The sequence below is a fragment of the Babylonia areolata genome, chromosome 2 (genome assembly GCF_041734735.1).
Source record: "Babylonia areolata isolate BAREFJ2019XMU chromosome 2, ASM4173473v1, whole genome shotgun sequence".
Classification (NCBI taxonomy): Eukaryota; Metazoa; Mollusca; class Gastropoda; order Neogastropoda; family Buccinidae; genus Babylonia; species Babylonia areolata.
The window spans coordinates 3,411,922-3,434,216 of NC_134877.1; the positions used below are offsets into that span (position 1 = coordinate 3,411,922).

Here is a 22,295-nt window from a genome sequence, read left to right on the forward strand (position 1 = left end):
TGTGTGTGTGTGTGTGTGTGTGTGTGTGTGTGTGCAGAGGTGTGTGTAGAGGTATGTGTGTGTGTAACATTTGTGTAGAGGTGTGTGTGTGTCTAATGTGTGTTGTTTTCTTTTGCATATTGCTTACATTCTAATTTGCATTTTTTTCATGTTTGGAGACAGTAGTGTAGTGTTCAGTGCAGAACAGACCAGCACAGAACAATTAGAGTTCAGGACAATATGATACAGTGCAGTACAGAAATGCACAATGCATTAGAATGCAGCACAGAATAGTAGAGTGCAGAATAGCACAGAACTATGTGCAGTATAGTACAGTATAGTACAGCACATTAGAATACAGCACAGAATAGCAGAGTGCAGAATAGCACAGATCTATTGCAGTATAGTACATGAGAGTACATTGCATACGAATACAGCACAGAGTAGCAGAGTGCAGAATAGCACAGATCTAGTGCAGTATAGTACAGTATAGTACAGCACATTAGAATACAGCACAGAATAGCAGAGTACACAATAGCACAGATCTAGTGCAGTATAGTACAGCACATTAGAATACAGCATAGAATAGCAGAGTGCAGAGTAGCACAGATCTAGTGCAGTATAGTACAGTATAGTACAGTACATTAGAATGCAGCACAGAATAGCAGAGTGCAGAATAGCACAGATCTAGTGCAGTATAGTACAGCACATTAGAATACAGCACAGAATAGCAGAGTGCAGAATAGCACAGATCTAGTGCAGTATAGTACAGTATAGTACAGCACATTAGAATACAGCACAGAATAGCAGAGTGCAGAATAGCACAGATCTAGTGCAGTATAGTACAGGAGTGTACAGCACATTAGAACACAGCACAGAATAGCAGAGTACAGAATAGCACAGAACTAGTGCAGTATAGTACAGGAGAGTACAGCACATTAGAATACAGCACAGAATAGCAGAGTACACAATAGCACAGATCTAGTGCAGTATAGTACAGCACATTAGAATACAGCACAGAATAGCAGAGTACAGAATAGCACAGAACTAGTACAGTATAGTACAGCACATTAGAACACAGCACAGAATAGCAGAGTACAGAATAGCACAGAACTAGTACAGTATAGTACAGCACATTAGAATACAGCACAGAATAGCAGAGTACAGAATAGCACAGATCTAGTGCAGTATAGTACATGAGAGTACAGTGCATACGAATACAGTTAAAAAAAACCCCAAAAACAATGTGCAATAGAGTAAAGTACAACACCGGACAAAACAATATAATACGGCCCAGTATAGCGCAGTGCCAGGCAGTACAGTGGTGTGTGTGACGACAGATGGAGATCAAGTGTGCCTGTGGTCATCGCACAGCCAAGGTGCAGTGTCAGGCTGGCAGCAACGTGTCTGCGGAGATCGCACAGTTTCAGAGGTAAGTACTGTGTTGGTAGGGTGCAGTGTGCGGAGATCGCACAGTTTCAGAGGTAAGTACTGTGTTGGTAGGTTGCAGTGTCAGGCTGGCCGGAGATCGCACACTTTCAGAGGTAAGTACTGTGCTGGTAGGGCGCAGTGTCAGGCTGGCAGCAACGTGTCTGCGGAGATCGCACAGTTTCAGAGGTAAGTACTGTGCTGGTAGGGCGCAGTGTCAGGCTGGCAGCAACGTGTCTGCGGAGATCGCACAGTTTCAGAGGTAAGTTCTGTGCTGGTAGGGCGCAGTGTCAGGCTGGCAGCAACGTGTCTGCGGAGATCGCACAGTTTCAGAGGTAAGTACTGTGCTGGTAGGGCGCAGTGTCAGGCTGGCAGCAACGTGTCTGCGGAGATCGCACAGTTTCAGAGGTAAGTACTGTGCTGGTAGGGCGCAGTGTCAGGCTGGCAGCAACGTGTCTGCGGAGATCGCACAGTTTCAGAGGTAAGTTCTGTGCTGGTAGGGCGCAGTGTCAGGCTGGCAGCAACGTGTCTGCGGAGATCGCACAGTTTCAGAGGTAAGTACTGTGCTGGTAGGGCGCAGTGTCAGGCTGGCAGCAACGTGTCTGCGGAGATCGCACAGTTTCAGAGGTAAGTACTGTGCTGGTAGGGTGCAGAGTGCAGAGAAATCTGCCATGAAAACTTCTTCTTTGTTCGTGGGCTGCAACCCCCATGTTCACTTGTATGTACACGAGTGGGCTGTCATGTGGATGACGGGTTTTTACCCTGCCATGAGTATCAGTATCAGTAGCTCAAGGAGGCGTCACTGCGTTCGGACGAATCCATATACACTGCACCACATCTGCCAAGCAGATGCCTGACCAGCAGTGTAACTCAACGGGCTTAGTTAGGCCTTGAGGAGGAAAAAAAAAAGATAATAGTAATAATAATGATAATGATTATAATAATATATAATAATAATAATAATAATAATGATACATAGAAATAAAACGAAAAGACAATAATTATAAACAAATAAGCAAATAAATATAAAACATACAGACTCACATATACATATACACACACACACACATACACACACACACACACACACATGCATAACAGATATACACCAAACATGCAGTTTCACAGATATGAAACCACAACACAAACCCCGACACACACACAAACACACGCACTCACACACTCACACACACCCACCATTTCCCAAATTACCATGCACACCCTCCTGCCCCACACACTTATTCTTAGGCTGCATATCGCAGCTTCCATGGCACACACATGGACACTCACATATACAAGCACACACACATATGCCTACCCCCCCCCCCCCCTACCTCCCCCACCCCTAACCCCCCAAGCTCAAGCTCTTCTGACATGTGTACACTTACACACTCGTGCACGCACACAAACACACACACACACACACACACACACACACACACACACACACACAGGCTGCCACTGATTGGCTGCAAGAGGTGTGGGAAAAGATCTCTGATGCATGTTGCTCAGTCTATTGTGTTTGGAAAAGAAATTTGCATAAGGTTGGTTTAGAACTGATGCCAATATTTGTTTGATTTGCAAAGCATCTTGCTCTACCTTTCATGCTAGACTTACGGCCACTCCCTCTATCTACCTTTATTTCTTTGAGGCAGTCGATGCAGTGATGGCCTTGTACCTGTTCTTTTTGGTATTCTGTGACTTTTCTGAGGATTTCCGATGTTCCTAAATGTAGGCTGCTCGTTGTTGTTGTGTTACCAGCAAGTCTGTCAGCTCACTCATTTCCCTTAACACCTGCATGTCCCGGGCAGTATGACCATGTAAGTTTTTGAATCTGAAAGTTGCGCATTACCTCATGCCACTCTGGGCTTCCCATTCAGCTTTCAGTTTTCTGCATGAGGTTCTTTGAATCCGTTAGTATCACGGCATGTTGGTTTCCAGGCATATGGATTGATGATAGCCACTGGAGAGCATGTGTCACAGCTTCAACTTCCATCGTTGGGCTGGAGGTTGTGACTTTGTAGGCAGCATTCTCTTCCCTAATTGTTTTTCCATTTTGTTTTGCAGTGAATCCACTTGCGCATACCCAGATTCAAACTCTCGACTGTTGGCCGCCGTTCTTTCTCTGTCTCTGGACCTTGCAATTGGAATGAACTTCCTCTTTCGCTTCGTCAAGTCTCCACACTCAGCTCTTTCAAGTCTGGCCTTAAAACCCACCTCTTCCCAAAATAGCCTCCCTTCCTGCCTCTTCCTTGTCTTTAGTTTCTCCAGTTTTAGAGTTATGCGTGCGTGAGAATGACTGGTGCGAAAGCGCTTAGATTTGTCTATGCACAAGATTCAGCGCTATATAAATACCATTATTATTATTGTTATTATTATGAATCCCCAACCGGATTGGTCTGCCATGAAAACAAAGTAACAATATAGCACAGTACAGCAGAAGGCAAAGCGATGCAACACAACACAACACAACACAACACAACACAACCATAACACAACACAACACAACACAACCATAACACAACCAAAACACAACACAACACAACCACAACACAACACAACACAACACAACACAAGACGTTATCACGAGTGTAATTGTCAGAGATACGTCACACGCTGACAGAGTGCTGTGCTAAGCGTCGGTGGTGTGTGTTCTCCATAACACAACACAACACACAACACAACACAACACAAGACGTTATCACAAGTGTAATTGTCAGAGATACGTCACACACTGACAGAGTGCTGTGCTAAGCGTCGGTGGTGTATGTTCTCCCAGGCTGACAGTGCAGGCGATGGCCAGTGGGGGCCCAGGCCAGGACATCGACATCTCTCAGCTCACCCCGCAGAAGAAGAACACTGCTCGCCAGTGAGTGGTCCTGGCACTGAGACCTGTGTGTGTGTGTGTGTGTGTGTGTGTGTGTGTGTGTGTGTGTGTGTGTGTGTTGTGTGTGTGTGTGTGTGTGTGTGTGTTGTGTATGTGTGTCTGCGTGTGTGTATGTGTGTGCATGTTGTGTGTGTGTTGTTTGTGTGTGTGTGTTGTGTGTGTGTATGTGTGTGTGTGTGTGCGTGTGCGCGCGGACGTTTGCATGTTTTGTGTGTGTTTTGCATGCACAATTTTTGTTGTTGTTGTTTTTTTTAAGATAGACTTTTATCAGACTTTAAATTAGACTTTAATTTTTGTTTGTATTTGTATTTCTTTTTATCACAACAGATTTCTCTGTGTGAAGTTCGGGCTGCTCTCCCCAGGGAGAGCGCGTCGCTACACTACAGTGCCACCCATTTTTTTGTATTTTTTCCTGCGTGCAGTTTTTTATTTATTTTTCCTATCGCAGTGGATTTTTCTACATAATTTTGCCAGGAGCAACCCTATTGTTGCCGTGGGTTCTTTTACGTGCGCTAAGTGCATGCTGCACACAGGACCTCGGTTTATCGTCTCATCCGAATGACTAGCGTCCAGACCACCACCCAAGGTCTAGTGGAGGGGGAGAAAATATCAGCGGCTGAGCTGTGATTCGAACCAGCGCGCTCAGATTCTCTCGCTTCCTAGGCGGATGCGTTACCTCTAGGCCATCACTCCACAAAGTGTATATGTTTGTAAATTAGTAAAACATTCTTGATCATTTAAATGTCCCCCAAAACAGACACGTTTGGGGTGGGAATTTCAGTTTCAGGATTGAAAATATCACATAGTTCAATAAGATGTTCAGGCAGTTGTGAAGAAGATCCTTTTTTGAGTAAACCTGCTACACCCTGACCCACTATTGCAAGACTCCAGCAGGGGTCTGATTCCTGTCATGTGTAACTACTGCGCTCTGGCAGAGAAATCGAAAGTAGCTGCGGCTAGTAGCCTCTCTTAGTATATAACCTTCTTCTTCTTCTTCTTCTGCGTTCATGGGCTGCAACTCCCACGTTCACTCGTATGCATACGAGTGGGCTTTTACATGTATGACCGTTTTTACCCTGCCATATAGGCAGCCATACTCCGTTTTCGGGGGTGTGCATGTTGGGTATGTTCTTGTTTCCATAACCCTCCGAACGCTGACATGGATTACAGGATCTTTAACGTGCGTATTTGATCTTCTGCTTGCGTATGCACACGAAGGGGGTTCAGGCACTAGCAGGTCTGCACATATGTTGACCTGGGAGATTGTAAAAATCTCCACCCTTCACCCACCAGGCGCCGTCACCGTGATTCGAACCCGGGACCCTCAGATTGACAGTCCAACGCTTTAACCACTCGGCTATTGCGCCCGTCAGTATATAACCTCCTGGGATTTTTTTCCCCGCCTAGTTAACTCATTTGAAGCAACAGAATTGATGACTCTGTACAGTAGCACAGCCACGGGACAGATAGCAGAGCATGATGTTGTGAAAAGAGATACGCGGGAAAAGGCAAAATGCAGCCCAGTGTGTCTGTTTCTGAAAGGCTGGAGTGTGACTCCACCTGTGCAATTCTGGAGCGCAACCGCCGTGTGGCCTTGGCCTTGGAGATCCAGAATCCGGACCTGGACGCCAAGCTCAACGGACCCAAGTACTCGGACTTCCTCAAGGAGTCGGCCCGGTGAGCATTCTCCTCCCAGTTACGATAATGATGATAGTAATAATCAATGTTAATATTTAGACAGCACCGAATCCTGTGCAGAAACATAGCAAAGCGCTTTCACACCCACCTTTCACACGCATGTATAACCCTGAAACAAAGAGATGAAAGACAGAACTTATAAATACATGTGGACACAAGGCTATCAATACATGTCGACACAAGACAATAAATACATGTCGACACAAGGCTATAAATACATGTCGACACAAGGCTATAAATACTATAAATACATGTCGACACAAGGCTATAAATACATGTCGACACAAGGCTATAAATACATGTCGACACAAGGCTATAAATACATGTTGACACAAGGCTATAAATACATGTCGACACAAGGCTATAAATACATGTTGACACAAGGCTATAAATACTATAAATACATGTTGACACAAGGCTATAAATACTATAAATACATGTCGACACAAGGCTATAAATACATGTCGACACAAGGCTATAAATACTATAAATACATGTCGACACAAGGCTATAAATACATGTCGACACAAGGCTATAAATACATGTCGACACAAGACAATAAATACATGTCGACACAAGGCTATAAATACATGTCGACACAAGGCTATAAATACATGTTGACACAAGGCTATAAATACATGTCGACACAAGGCTATAAATACATGTCGACACAAGACAATAAATACATGTCGAAACAAGGCTATAAATACATGTCGACACAAGGCTATAAATACATGTCGACACAAGACAATAAATACATGTCGACACAAGGCTATAAATACATGTCGAAACAAGGCTATAAATACATGTCGACACAAGGCTATAAATACATGTCGAAACAAGGCTATAAATACATGTCGACACAAGGCTATAAATACATGTCGACACAAGGCTATAAATACATGTCGACACAAGGCTATAAATACATGTCGACACAAGGCTAGAGAAAGTATGGATGGAAAAAGGGGAGGGTAGGGAGGAGCTGTTTTGTAAAGAAGTAGATTTCATGGCCAGACTTGAGAGAGCCGGGTGCAGGGATGTGCCAAAGCGAAGGAGGGAGATTGTTCCAGTTGCAAGGTCCAGAGACATTGGAGTCCTTTTTTTCTTGCAAGGTTTTAAGTCCTTTTTTTTTTTTAATTTGTAAAGAAAACAAATAGATGCCTTTTTTTTTTTACTCCTCAAAATTCTTTAAAGATAACACCAGTTTTTTTTTAAAGTTTAAAATTTATGAAAATATTCCATCTGAATTGAAACTTGAAAGGAAAGTCATGGTGAATGATTCCAGAATGGGTCTTATTGGCCAGACTTGCAGTGCTTGATAATGTGCAGGGATGTTTGAGCTACGCAGAGAAATGCACCTTTCCACTTCATTAAAAAAAAGAAAAGAAAGAAAAAAAGAAGAAAAAACGTCTGTTAGTGGGGCGTGACTGGCACAGAAACCATTTCACATAGCAATGAGTGTGTGATGGACAAAGTACTTCTTCTTCCGCGTTCGTGGGCTGCAACTCCCACGTTCACTTGTATGTACACGAGTGGGCTTTTACGTGCATGACCGGTTTTTTTCCCTGCCATGTAGGCAGCCATACTCTGCTTTCAGGGATGGACAAAGTAAAATTCATTTACAAATTTGAGTGGTGTGGGGTGGCCTCCTGGGGTCATCGGGGGTGGGAACAAGAGATTTTTCCTGACTGGTTAATTTTGAACATGTCCCATTGATTTTCTCATGAACCAGTCAAATGAACCATGGTGTACAGAAGTAACCTTAACTCTGTGGATTGATGAAAATGTTTATACTGATATGGTATTTGTTTTTATTAGTCTGATGGCTAAATCCTACATTAACTGTCGTTTTCTCCGCATAGGCGGATAGTAGTTTGCACAGGACAGGAGTCGGCACTAGTTGGGTCACGGTAAGTATGTTATTTAAACGTAATTTTAGATAAAAAAATTTCCTTTCTTAAGTGTAAATGAGATGATAAATAAACCTGATTTGACCACATCTGAAACACTACTAACCCATAGACCTGAAACAAGAAAAGCTGATAGCATTGCAGAACTTGAGACGAACCCAGTAAATGAACACACTGTCAACTGGTATTACTTTAAAAAATATGCTGGAAGAAGACCCCTGATTCCATTTCCTTCCTTTTGGATCCTTGTTTCAATTATCAAAAGCAACACATTTCAACAAATAAGCATTTAGTGTTGTACACATTGTTGGCATTGTACATTTACCTCGCTTGTGGATTCTGACTACAGCAGTCAGAACACCTTGATCCAAATTTGATTTGATTTAAAAACAACAACAACAGTTCTTGTCTATGACTGTTTATGTGTGTTGTTTCAGGAAATACCCAGCTTTTGTGACCAAGGTGGAGAAGAATTTCACTGACCTGGTTCAGAATGCAAAGACTGTGAGTCATCTTACTTTCCACGGAGAGAGAGAGAGAGAGAGAGAACACTGAACACTGAACACTTTAATGTCAATAGCTTTACAGCCCTAATGACATGGGGGTTCATAATACAAATAACAACATGCATCAATAGTAATAATATTGATGAAAACCAAAGCCAAAACGAAATCAATCAATCTGTGCAACAAAGTGCAGTTCGACCATCCATTCAAAGTAATGGCATGTAGTGAGAAATAAAAACAAAAAACATATATAAATGTATAACATAAATATTTTCCATATGAGAATGACAACACAGATTTCAATTTTCACAATGAGCAACACCTGATACTATTTTATGATTGTTGTTTTTTTCGTCGCATGTTATTCGCTTCGGCAATATATTTTGCAAGTGACTGTAGTGAAGTTTCCTGATTTAGATTAAGCACTCCAAAAATATCTTCATTCTTTGTTAAATTTGTTTTAAATACAACACATTTTTCTCGAATATCGTCATAAGCTTTACGACTAAACAAAAAATGTAATTCATCCTCCCTTAAATGACCGTACATCGGACAAGGGGAGAGTAACGAGGGCTCAGTCTGAAACCACTTTTCATAAGCATTCAACCCAATCGTTCGAGAGAGAGAGAGAGAGAGAGGGAAGAGAGGTAGGGTAGACGAGTGGGTAGTTGGGAATAAAGAAATAGTCCTCAGCTTTCAGTCACAGATTTTCCCATCCTTGGTCAAACATTGCATATTAGCATCAACTGACTTGGAACATTACCAGTGTTATTCTCATATATTCTTTAAGAATTGTTTTTTTTCCTCTGTGTGTGTGTGTGTGTGTGTGTGTGTGTGATAACCAGTGGGCACAGTAGCCAGTGAGAGCACTGGAGTTTCAATCCAAGTGTCCTGTGTTCAAATCCCAGCTTGTGTATGTTTGTTTAAGGGTGGATCCTTTTCCTATCTCTCAGGTCAGCATATGTGTCATCTTGCAAGTGCCTTAACTCTCAGGTCAGCTTATGTGTCATCTTGCAAGTGCCTTAACTCTCAGGTCAGCATATGTGTCATCTTGCAAGTGCCTTAACTCTCAGGTCAGCTTATGTGTCATCTTGCAAGTGCCTTAACTCTCAGGTCAGCATATGTGTCATCTTGCAAGTGCCTTAACCCTCTGTGTGTATACACATGCAAAACCTGCATATTTAAGAATCCATAATCCATGTCGGTGACTGGAAACATGAGCATACCCAGCAGCCACATCTCAGAGATGAGTATGACTGCAAAACTGGCATGGCAGAAATTGGTTATACAGTTGCGGTCAGTTCAGTTCAGTTCAGTTGAGTTGCTTAAGGAGGCATCACTGCATTCACACAAATCCATTTACTTAACACCACATCTGCCAAGCAGATGCTCGAACAGCAGCGTGACCCATTGCACTGGGCCAGGTCTTGAGGGTACAAACAAAGAAATGACGAGAATAATGAGAATAATGCTGATAATTCCAAAAAAAAAGATACTAATGATAGTGAGAATACAAAAAAACTAAAGTTTATAAAAACCTTTTGGGTGGTAGTTGAATCCTCTTTGTTTTGACACGACGTTTCGTGACAGAAAGTAGTGAGATGTCATCACCCTTTCCTCACATAGGTTTTCCTATTCACGCTGTCCTCTTCTCATCACTTGACAACGGGCCTATGGTCCGAAACGTCGTGTAAAAACAAAGAGGACTCAACTACCACCCAAAAGGTTTTTTTTATAAACTTTAGTTTTTTGTCTTTGAAGAATCCTGCAGTCATTTTTGTCTTCTTCCCTGATAGTGAGAATAATAATGAAAATAATAGTGAAATGAAATACAAGTAAAAGCCCACTTGGAGGTGATGATAATGGATACTTGTTGAGGGCTGTCATCCGTGAAAGGGAGCTGATAGCGCTTTACAGTTAATATAACACACACACACACACATATTCGCACATTCACACACACACACACACACACACACACACATTCACACAAACACTCACACACACACACACACACACACACACACATACACACACACACTCACACACATACACACATACACACACACATACACACGCACACACACATACACACACACACACATACATGCATACACACACACACACACACACACACACACACACACACACACACACACACATACACACACACACACACACACACACACACACACACACACACACACACACACTCGCGCACGCCTGTGTTACAAGTGAGGGTGGGGATTGCAGCCCACAAATGCAGAAGGTTAGGAAGAAGAATAGTCTATAATGGATACATTAAGAATTGTTACTATTATTGTTATTTTCACTCTCTCCATACGAACGGCGAAAGAGACGACGTTAACAGCGTTTCACCCCAATTACCATCATCAAAATATTACAGGCGGAAGGCTCTTGCACTGAAGAGGTGAATGTTGACAAAGAATACCACAATTCTGACGACAGAAGCTAAAGGTTGGGTCATTGAGACACCCACTGGACATCCGAGGTGTCTGTGTAGAGGAGAAGAGAGGACTGGCCATACTGAGTGAGTTAATGATAGTTAGTATTTGATTTATCACACACACACACACACACACACACTCACACTCACACACACACATATATATATTTGAAATGTCCTTTTTTCACCTTTCATCTTGACAGTCCAAGCAGCTGTCCAGAAGTTTTGCTTTTCCGTCCATGAACCGTGAACAGCGGCGTGTGGTGCATGAGCTGGCAGAGTCGTACGGCTGTGAGACCCAGAGTTATGACTACGAACCCAACAAGAATGTGGTGGCCACTGCACACAGGTAATCTTCATGAATGTTCAGTGTTGGGTGACTCATATGTTGTGCTTGTGGGATAGTCTTCAAAGAAATTTTTTACTCGTCATTATGATTTTGATGTAAAACGTTTCTTTTTCTTGTATTTTACGTGAATGATGTGCCTCAAGCAAAAATAGTATTTTATTAAAAGGCTTAGTAGAAATAAACTTTTTTTTTCCCCTTGTTTTTGAATTCTTTCTTTTCTGCGTTCGTGGGATGCAGCTACTCCCACTTTCGTTTGCATGTACATGTGGGTCTAACATGTGTAACTGTTTCTATGCTGCTGTTAAGACCGCTATACTCCAATTTCTCAGGGTGGGGCATGAGGGTTGCATGCAGGGTATGTTCATTTTTCCATAACCTGCTAAACGCTGACATAGTTTACAGGATCTTTAACGTACATATTTAATCTTCTGCATGTGTATGAACATGAAGGGGATTGAAGGGTGGAGATTTTTCCGATCTCCCAGGTCAACATATGTGCAGACCTGCTAGTGCCTGAACCCCCTTCGTGTGTATACGCAAGCAGAAGATCAAATACGCTCGTTAAAGATCCCGTAATCCATGTCAGCGTTTGGTGGGTTATGGAAACAAGAACATACCCAGCATGCCCACCCCCGAAAACGGAGTATGGCTGCCTACATGGCGGGGTAAAAACGGTCATACACGTAAAAGCCCTCTCGTGTGCATACGAGTGAACGTGGGAGTTGCAGCCCACGAACGAAGAAGAAGAAGAAGGGGATTAAGGCACTAGCTCTATTAATACACCAGGCACTGGCACTAGAGCTCAAAGCCAAGAACCTCCGATTGAAAGACTAAGCCTTTAACCAGTCGGCCAGTGTGCTTGTCAGGGCATGCAGTAATGCCATAACGTGTTCACAGTGATTTTCACTTCTAAGACTCGTCTGTGATGTCTGATGACTGTGTAGAGAATGGTGATAAAAACGAAAGATTACTGCTGTGATAAAAACGAAAGATTACTGCTGTGATGAAAGATTACTGCTGTGATAAAAACGAAAGATTACTGCTGTGATAAAAACGAAAGATTACTGCTGTGATAAAAACGAAAGATTACTGCTGTGATAAAATCGAAAGATTACTGCTGTGATGAAAGATTACTGCTGTGTGTGATAAAAACGAAAGATTACTGCTGTGATGAAAGATTACTGCTGTGATAAAAACGAAAGATTACTGCTGTGATGAAAGATTACTGCTGTGTGTGATAAAAACGAAAGATTACTGCTGTGATGAAAGATTACTGCTGTGTGTGATAAAAACGAAAGATTACTGCTGTGATAAAATCGAAAGATTACTGCTGTGATGAAAGATTACTGCTGTGTGTGATAAAAACGAAAGATTACTGCTGTGATAAAAACGAAAGATTACTGCTGTGATGAAAGATTACTGCTGTGTGTGATAAAAACGAAAGATTACTGCTGTGATGAAAGATTACTGCTGTGATAAAAACGAAGGATTACTGCTGTGATGAAAGATTACTGCTGTGTGTGATAAAAACGAAAGATTACTGCTGTGATGAAAGATTACTGCTGTGATAAAAACGAAAGATTACTGCTGTGATAAAAACGAAAGATTACTGCTGTGATGAAAGATTACTGCTGTGATAAAAACAAAAGATTACTGCTGTGATAAAAACAAAAGATTACTGCTGTGATGAAAGATTACTGCTGTGATAAAAACGAAAGATTACTGCTGAGTCTGTAAAGCTGACTGATAGAGAAAGTCTGTAAAAAAAAAACTGTTGGTTGTGGAAAAAGAACTCGCTTGGATAAGAAGTGTTGATGTTTGAGACCACTGTTTTCCTTTGAGGCCAGACACGGTAGTACAAAAACGTATGAAATAAACTTGAAGTTTATGGCTTTCTGTGACATGGTATGCAAAGACTAAACATGTCTAAAAAGGTCATTTTGTGCAATTTGTCGTGACGGTTTCCATGGAAACGAATCCAAAATGACCGACAAACAAAAAAGTTAAAAGCTTAAAACTTCGGTACCTTTATAGATAAGTTATTTCTGTTTGTTTATTTAATTTATTTGTATTTGTTCTTTATTATAGTGCAGTGGTATTTTGGAATTTGAATAAATACATTTATTATTATTTTTTGGTTGAAATGTGTATAAATTCCATGACATAATGTTTTTCAAATGAGTGTATATTCATTCTTTTACTAGTACTATACAAATCACTGCATAATAATAAAGATGAATACATAAAGAAAGAAAGTACCAAGTTTGAACATGCTATCTTTTAAAGTTTTTGAGCATTAGCATTTTGAAAAATGGTATTACGAAGACAAAACACAAAACTGAGAAAACAGGAAAAGAAAGAGATGCTTGGTACTCACAAGAAATCACACATGTTGATGCTGTCTGAAGCTTTATTTAAGTGAATATAGTACCCAGGTGAAACGGACTATAAAGATTAGATGTTGAAGAAGCAAGTTATGGGAAAAAACGAAAATCACATAAAATCATGATTTTGGTAAGAATTTCACTACCGTGTCTGGCCTTAAATCACAGTCCTTGAAGAAGGAGCCAAGGTATGAAACATTGACACTTGAGTCTTATTTCAAAACCTACAGTTTCTTTAAATGGTTTGTACATATCTTGTCCATTTGTGTAGGAATAATTTTATTCATGTCAGTTGAGTGTACATTCGTTTGTGTAGTCAATAACAGAGAGTGGAACTGTTGTCCACAGAAACCGGTGCTTTGCGCCATCCGTGTCGTTGATGGCGTCTGTCAGTCGCAACAAAGCTCCGCCTCCCATACCTCACCATACCAAAACTGTTGCTGCCTGGTGAGTGGGGGGGTGGGGAGGGGGGGGTTCTGAGTGGAGGTGTGTCAGGGGGCGGGGTGTCAGGGGGGAGGGATGGAGGTAGATTTGTGTGTGTATTTGTGTATGTTTGTGTGTGTGTGTGTGGTGTTTGTGTGTGTGTATGGTGTTTATGTGTGTTTAGTGTTTGTGAGTATGTTATGTTTGTGTGTGTGTTGTGATGTGTATGTGTGTGTGTGGGGGGGGGATGTTTAGTGTGTGCATATGTTTGTGTGATGTGGGGGTGTGTGCACGTGCTTATGTGTGTATGAGTGAGTGAGTGAGTGTGTGTGTGTGTGTGTGTGTGTGTGCGTGCGTGCATATGTGTGTATGAGTGTGTGTGTGTGTGTGTAGTGCAATTCATGGATTTTTCCCCAAAATAAAAATCTTTAAATGACAAATACAGTTTCTACAAAGAAGTGGTTTGCAGATACGTTACATTATGGTGGTCCCATTTTTTTTAAAAATAGTTGGATGGTTTCTGCCTGGTAGCGCTGCTGTGACCATTATCTTTATGATGATTGTAATGAAGGTATTCATTTTCGGTTTTCTCATACTGTAGAACAGAAAGATTTTCCGGTGTAATTTCTGGCCATTGGTGTGGAGCAATAATGCGACTGACCCTAAAGGGAGTGCCCATGGCTTTGAGCTCTGTACGCGGGCTGGGGTTTTTCATTTCCACCCCTACTAGACCTTGAGTGATGGTCTGGGTGTCCTCCTCCTTTCAGTTGTGACAGCAAACCAAGGTTCATGTGCAGCATGCACTTTGCACAGATAAAAAAAAAATATTTAAAAAACCCCACAAAAGAGAGGTCCCCTGGTAAAATTCTGAAGAAAATCCCACTTTGATGGTAGAACAAATACATTTGCAGACAGAAGAAAGAACAATAAATTTGGGTGGTGCTGCTCTGTGGGAATATACAATACAATACAATACAATACAATACAATACATGTTCCCTGAATGTCATGACCATGATTTTGAGATGTGTAGGACAGAATACCGTCAGTCCAGAACTTGAATGTATTATGCAGCGTAAAATTTCATGTGTTTACGTGTCCGCGACTGAAGCCTGACCCAACGACACCGAAAACAAATGATGCGCGCCTCAAGGCCACTGTCGGTTGGCTCTGCCCAGCCCGGCGGCCTGTTGTGCAAATGACTCCCTGTTTGCAACGCACTTGGTCTCAGACCAAGGAGAGGTGCAGTGTAAGTGTCGGTAAGAATAGTGATGATGAGAATAGTTAAAACATTGATTGGTTTTCCAGGGGCGCAGACAAGCTGGTGACGTCCTTGTTCAAGGAGGAGAAGGGCAGAGAAAAAGAAAAAGAAAAAGCAGACATTGACTACTTTGATTTCTCTTCTAAGTGATGGAAGCGTTTTGCAAAGAGAGAAATGAACAGTCTTGTTATGAACATTTTTTTTTTTGTGGTTGTTGGTCGTTTTGGTTGAAACGATTGATAAAGTGATTAGTGTGTTTTTGAAGGCTGTGGTTAGGTTTCCAGCCTGTGGTTGCTTTTGTTTGCATAAACAAAACTGAGAGAGTCTGTTTCTGTTTTGTAAAACGTGTTGTTTGATAACATGTTACTGTTTTTGTTGGATTGATTTTAACTTTTTTTTTTGGTGGGTGGGTGGGAGAATGGGGGGGTGGGGGGGGGAGGGGACTGACATTGTTGGTATTGAAAAACAACAATGGTAGGAGGTTTTGATTTCAAAACAAAAACAAAAAGCAGTACATAGCAATGTCAAAGGATAATTGTAAAAATATATTTGATTAAAAAAAAAAAAAAGAAAGAGAAAAGTGATAGTGATTGAAATCAACTTCAAGATCAGCGCAGTGTTTCAGTTTGTGTGGTGTGCGTACAGCACTTATCGAATTGGAAGATTTCCATGAATGCCAAACCCTGCTCTCAGATAGGAAGACAGGAAGATTTACATAAATGCAAAACCCTTCTTCTCTGATAGGAAGATATACATGAATGCTAAAACCTTCTACTTAGGAAGATTTTCATGAATGCTGGACCCTTCTACAGGGCTCTTGATACTGAATTGTTTATCAGCGGGAGCCAGCCTAGCCTTCAGAGGAGTGGGAGTATGAATTGGTTTGTAAATTGTAGATGGGACGTTGTAGGAGTTAGTGATTTTGGGGGAGATTTATTGAAATAAAGATCCAGTATGAGGTGTATTTGCATGAATTGGTGATGATGTTTTGATCCAGCCATGGTATTTTTGTGTACATTTTGAGGGGAGAATAAAAAGATTGCTTGGTTCTCTTTTTGTTTTTGATAGTTTCATTTGCAGTGATACTTCATTTTTTTTCTTTTTCTTTCTTTTTTTGGGGGGGTGGGGGATCTGCAATCTCCCCAACTCTGTGTGTGCTTTGCCCGTTCTGTTTATGTGGATGATCAGAAACTAGCGTCACACCGATGATGCAGTGAATGATACATGATCCTCCTGTCACATATCAGAAAGTAAGTGCACGTAATCGACTTTTGTTAATGATGCACATATAAACAGCTTGACCGTGTGTGATTTCTTGTCTATCAGTCTAAATTGATGAAAATGATTGTCACTGGCTGAAATAGTTACTGTAAACAGACATTGTTGCTCAAAGAAGTGCATTTTTGCTGAAAGCGATATTTTAAACAGAATTTGTAGCTCAAAGAACAGCATTTTTTTTTGCTGAAAGCGATATTTTAACAGAATTTGTAGCTGAAAGAAAAGCGTGTCGAGAGTTTTCCTTGTGTGTTTCTGCCCATCTGATTTTCTGTGCATACTGTCTTTACCATTTCTTCAATTCTGAGTCATCTCGCTCTGTTGTTTACTTTCATCAGGGAGAGCACATTATATGGCTCGCTGTTGATTTGTGTTGTTCTGATGACAAATAAGGATGTGTTTATGGCTAAGGCGAGGGTGAAGTTGATATTAAAAAAGAGTGTCTGCATCACAGCACAGTTATGTGTTTTTAGTCGTCGTCATCGTGTTCGGCTTTGTTTTCGTAGTTTTTTGTTGTTTGTTGTTTGAACATTTTATTTTTGTTTGTTTTGCTTTTGATTTTTTTTTTTTTCATTTGGATTGCTAGTTTTCCCTGTTGTTGTGGAACCATTTGTATAGACAGTGATTTTTATTTTATATGTTTTATTCTGTATGTTGTTTTTTGTTTTTTTTTAAACAAATTGCTTCAAGGTGATAGGCGGAAGTCCATACTACCACATCCAGATATAGATAAAGGAAACCCCTCTTAACCATTCTTCCCACTCTACCTGCCAATGAAATGGAGTTTGTAGTGATAATTGCATCATTATATGAACTTCTTCAAGTGCTCTCCAGTGATTCTCTCGGGTTTAGCTCAATTGATGTTGAAAGAAGATCAGTACTGCTAATTTAGTTAGAATGTTTGCTTCATATATATATATATATATATATATTTTTTTTTTAACTTTTTAAAATTTTTTCCAAAAACATGTATACAATACAGAGAATAGTATGAAACAAACAATATACAACGAACAGTAGCATCTTCCACTACAGAGAGAAAGATAAAACAAAATAAAACAAAACAGACTAAGCAAGGCAAAACAAATCTGTAACAATAACAACAACAACAACAAAAAAAAAGATTTGTCCAATCATTCAATCAATCAATGTTTACACCTTAATGATTGCAGTAATCATGATGATTTAAGATGACATTAATAATAAATAGCCTGGACCAGTTGTAACATAGCAACATGATGTTGAAAGAAGATCAGTACTGCTAATTTAGTTAGAATGTTTGCTTCATATTTAGACACCTCTTTTTTTTTTTTAATGTTTATCGGCCAATGCAGCGTCCATGAGAATTTGGGTTCGATTCCTGGCCTGCCGATGCAGTGTCCATGAGAATTTGGGTATGATTCCTGGTCTGCCAATGCAGCGTCCATGAGAATTTGGGTTCTTCTTCTTCTTCGTTCATGGGCTTTTACGTGTATGACCGTTTTTTACCCCACCATGTAGGCAGCCATACTCCGCTTTCGGGGGTGAATTTGGGTTCGATTCCTGGTCTGCCGATGCAGCATCCATGAGAATTTGGGTTTGATTCCTGGTCTGCCAATGCAGTGTCCATGAGAATTTGGGTTTGATTCCTGGTCTGCCGATGCAGCGTCCATGAGAATTTGGGTATGATTCCTGGTCTGCCGATGCAGTGTCCATGAGAATTTGGGTATGATTCCTGGTCTGCCGATGCAGCGTCCATGAGAATTTGGGTTCGATTCCTGGTCTGCCAATGCAGTGTCCATGAGAATTTGGGTATGATTCCTGGTCTGCCAATGCAGTGTCCATGAGAATTTGGGTGATTACTGGTCTCACTCTGTCTCTCAAGTTTGATTTGAGAATTAGACTGAGTGCCTTGTCATTCGGATGATATGACTGGTGTCCTTCTGATAAATGAGAAGAAGGAGATTTGAATGAGATGGAGTGATGGCCTAGAGGTAACGCGTCCGCCTAGGAAGCGAGAGAATCTGAGCTCTGGTCCCAGAGGTGCAATATTGTTTTAAACAGGATGACTGGAAAGAACTGAATTTTTCCTATGTTTATGCCTAATTTGGTGTCAACTGACAAAGTATTTGCAGAGAAAATGTCAATGTTAAAGTTTACCATGGACACACAGACACACACACACACACACACAGACAACCGAACACCGGGTTAAAACATAGACTCACTTTGTTTACACAAGTGAGTCAAAAAAGGATGGTGCTGCACTGTGGCGCTGTGCTTGCCACTGGGATAAATCTGTTGTGACAAAAAGTAATACCGTTCAATGCAATGCTATACAGTGTGATACGATATTATGCAGTGCAGTGAAATGCAATGCAATAATCACAGTACAGCACAATACACTTGCACAGTCAGATCTGTACATTACTGCTTGGATACTGTAGAAGATAGCATACCTTTCTCTCCGTCACAGACATGCGATATCCTTTTGTCTGCATTGTAACATTATTTTGGCATTGTATGAATAACTGGTGGATATTCCTTACTGAAGCTGACAGTCATATATGTCTGAATAAGTGATAAATATTCCTTATGAAATGAGTTATTTCTTGTTTGAATAGTGTGAATATTCCTTATGAAAATTGGCAGTCAGTTTATGTCTGAATAGCTGAATGATACTTCATTGAAATTGACAGTCATTTATTCAGTTATCGTCTGCATAGCTGATGAATATTCTTTATGAAAATTGACAGTTAAATCATGTCTGAATAACTGATGACTGTTCCTTAGGAAATGACAGTCATTACAAATCTGAGCAACTGATGAATATTCCTTTAGAAAACTGACAGTCATTTCATGTCTGAACAACTGATGGATTTTCCTAAGGAATTGACAGTCATTTCTTGTCTGAATAAGTGATGAATATTCCTTTAGAAAATTGACAGTCAATTCATATCTGAATAACTGATGAATATTCCTTACGAATTGACAGTCATTTCATATCTGAACTACCGATGGATTTTCCTAAGGAATTGACACTCATTTCTTGTCTGAATAAATAATGAATATTCGTTAGAAATGTTCTGTCATTGTGCTATGGATGTTTCCTCTATTTTCACATTCCTTTGAGTTAATTGCTGTCGCACACTCTGCCCTTACAAAACCACAATCACAGACCATTGTAAACTGTATGTTCATTTGTGCACCATGAAATGAACAAATTTTGTGCATTTGTGTGTGGCTGATTAAAATTATTAACATGATGATGATTAAAAAAAAAAAAAAGAAAAAAGACTCCGACTGTGTGTGTTCATGTATGTATGTGCACATGCATAAGTACATGTGTGTGCATGTGTGTGTTTGCGTGTGTGTGTGCAACAGGGGCATGTGCTTGGCCTGTGCTGTGGTCATTTTAAACCACTCGTCACAGATTTCTGCAAAACATTACAATGTTTCTCTTCACTCTCTTTCCTTCTACCATTGTTCGAAACTCCATTGAGCTTCTATGAATTGAGCCTTGTGTAAGTCAATGTGAAGAAAAAGTAGGAAATTTTTCCTTCTTAATAATGGAGTATGGCTTTTTGCTTTGGTCATTTTATGAGAAGAAAAAGTAAGAAAAGTCCCTGTTAGAACAGTGGAGTTTGGCTCGGGAGTAGTGGAGTGTGGCCCAGATTGTGGTCAGTGTATGTGAAGAAAAAGTAGGAAATTTTCCTTTTTAATAATGGAGTATGGCCTTTGTTTCGGTCATTTTATGAGAAGAAAAAGTAAGAAAAGTCCCGTTAGAACAGTGGAGTTTGGCCACGGAATAGTGGAGTGTGGCCCAGATTGTGGTCAGTGTATGTGAAGAAAGTAGGAAATTTTTCCTCTTTTTTTTTAATAATGGAGTATGGCCTTTGCTTCGGTCATTTTATGAGAAGAAAAAGTAAGAAAAGTCCGTTAGAACAGTGGATGTGAAGAAAAAGTAGGAAATTTTCCTTTTTAATAATGGAGTATGGCCTTTGTTTCGGTCATTTTATGAGAAGAAAAAGTAAGAAAAGTCCCGTTAGAACAGTGGAGTTTGGCCACGGAATAGTGGAGTGTGGCCCAGATTGTGGTCAGTCTATGTGAAGAAAAAGTAGGAAATTTTTCCTTTTTTTTTTTTAATAATGGAGTATGGCCTTTGTTTCGGTCATTTTATGAGAAGAAAAAGTAAGAAAAGTCCCTGTTAGAACAGTGGAGTTTGGCCCCGGAGTAGTGGAGTGTGGAGAGTCAGGTCAGGTCATTAGATTGCTACTGGTAACCTGTAATCCAGTACAACCTGTTCAGGGTCGGGTTGCCGGCGACTAAACCGGCACTCCCACCGCTCCCTTCCGGGACTGGTGAGGCGGGTGGCTAGACACCCTTATGGAGATCCATAAATGGGCGTTGGCTCAGGAGAGAGGGGTGTGTCTACCCATGCATGCGAAGTCTGGATCCGGCAGAATCTGCGGAAGAAACCTATCGGTTCAACGGAGAGGAAGGCTGTTACAGCAACGCACTGTGGAGTGCAGAGAGCAAGATGAGACACCGAAAGGATATCTTGGTCATCCACTGCATCCGTGCTCATCTTCCAGTCGTCTCGACTTAGTCTTGCCACTGGAAATTGGTGGACCTGGACGAGAGAGTGAGGTCGACGTTGCGCAACTCCTCTTCACTTTAAACAAACTCATCGCGCAAGTCATCAGTCATCCAAAATGACCTTTCATCCTTCATCATTTCATCACCCCCAAGTCCTGTGGCGACAGGCGAGCGACAAAACGACAGGTGTGGGTACACTGGCAGTCGCAGCCGCAGACCTGCACGCAGGCGGCTCAGGCCATAGGGTCGTTCTTCGTCAACAGGAGCAGCGATGGAGCTCGGCAGCCGTCTGAGCAGCCCTCTTTAGGAATGCACTGCTCACCTCCCTGGCATGAGGAAGGGACTAGAAAAGGTGCCCTAAAAATTTCCTGCTCCATATCACCCTGGCCAGCATACTGCGGCTGGTGGGGACCCTACATCAGCGGTCGAAACAACAAGAAAGAAAAGAAAAAAACAAAGATCATTCCTCTCACCATTGGTGCTTGGAACATAAGGACTCTCCTGGACAGAGATAACACGGACAGACCCCAAAGGAGAACAGCACTAGTTGCATCTGAACTCGCCAGATACATCATTGACATCGCAGCCTTGAGTGAGACTCGGCTTGCAGGCGAAGGCGAGCTCTGTGAACAGGGATCTGGTTACACCTTCTTCTGGAGTGGACGAGGAAGCGAAGAGCGACGTGAGGCTGGCGTTGGTTTTGCAGTAAAAACAGCACTTGTCAGCAAGCTAGCTGGAATCCCAAAGGGAGTCAACGATAGGCTTATGACCATGAAACTCCCACTGGCATCTGGCCAGAAGCACCTCACCATTGTCAGTGCCTACGCCCCAACCATGACCAACCCGGATGAAGTGAAGGCGAAGTTCTATGAGGACCTTCACTCTGTCATTGCTGCTATCCCTAAAGCAGACAAGCTCATCATTCTTGGGGACTTCAATGCTAGAGTTGGCTCTGACTACATCTCCTGGGATGGAGTGATTGGAAAGTACGGTGTGGGCCACTGCAACCCAAATGGATTGCTTTTGCTTCAGACCTGTGCAGAGCATGAACTGCTGATAACGAACACAGTTTTCTGCCTCCCTACCCGTAACAGGACGTCATGGATGCACCCTCGCTCAAAGCATTGGCATCTCATCGATTATGTCATCGT

The 22,295-nt window shown here is 41.4% G+C and overlaps 1 protein-coding gene across 3 annotated transcripts in view; it reads left to right on the forward strand.

The window, feature by feature from the left end:
* The window catches only part of LOC143296537 (protein shuttle craft-like), a 48,382-nt gene extending 32,700 nt beyond the window's left edge, over positions 1-15,682 (forward strand). For all 3 annotated transcript variants that reach the window (XM_076608558.1, XM_076608574.1, XM_076608566.1), the window contains exons 17-23: positions 1,320-1,411; positions 4,187-4,276; positions 5,837-5,971; positions 8,340-8,406; positions 11,079-11,224; positions 13,957-14,055; positions 15,339-15,682. In XM_076608558.1, the coding sequence (XP_076464673.1) occupies positions 1,320-1,411; positions 4,187-4,276; positions 5,837-5,971; positions 8,340-8,406; positions 11,079-11,224; positions 13,957-14,055; positions 15,339-15,441 (732 nt within the window). In that variant the 3' untranslated portion in view covers positions 15,442-15,682. The remainder of the gene's footprint in view (positions 1-1,319; positions 1,412-4,186; positions 4,277-5,836; positions 5,972-8,339; positions 8,407-11,078; positions 11,225-13,956; positions 14,056-15,338) is intronic.
* Positions 15,683-22,295: the final 6,613 nt, after the last annotated feature.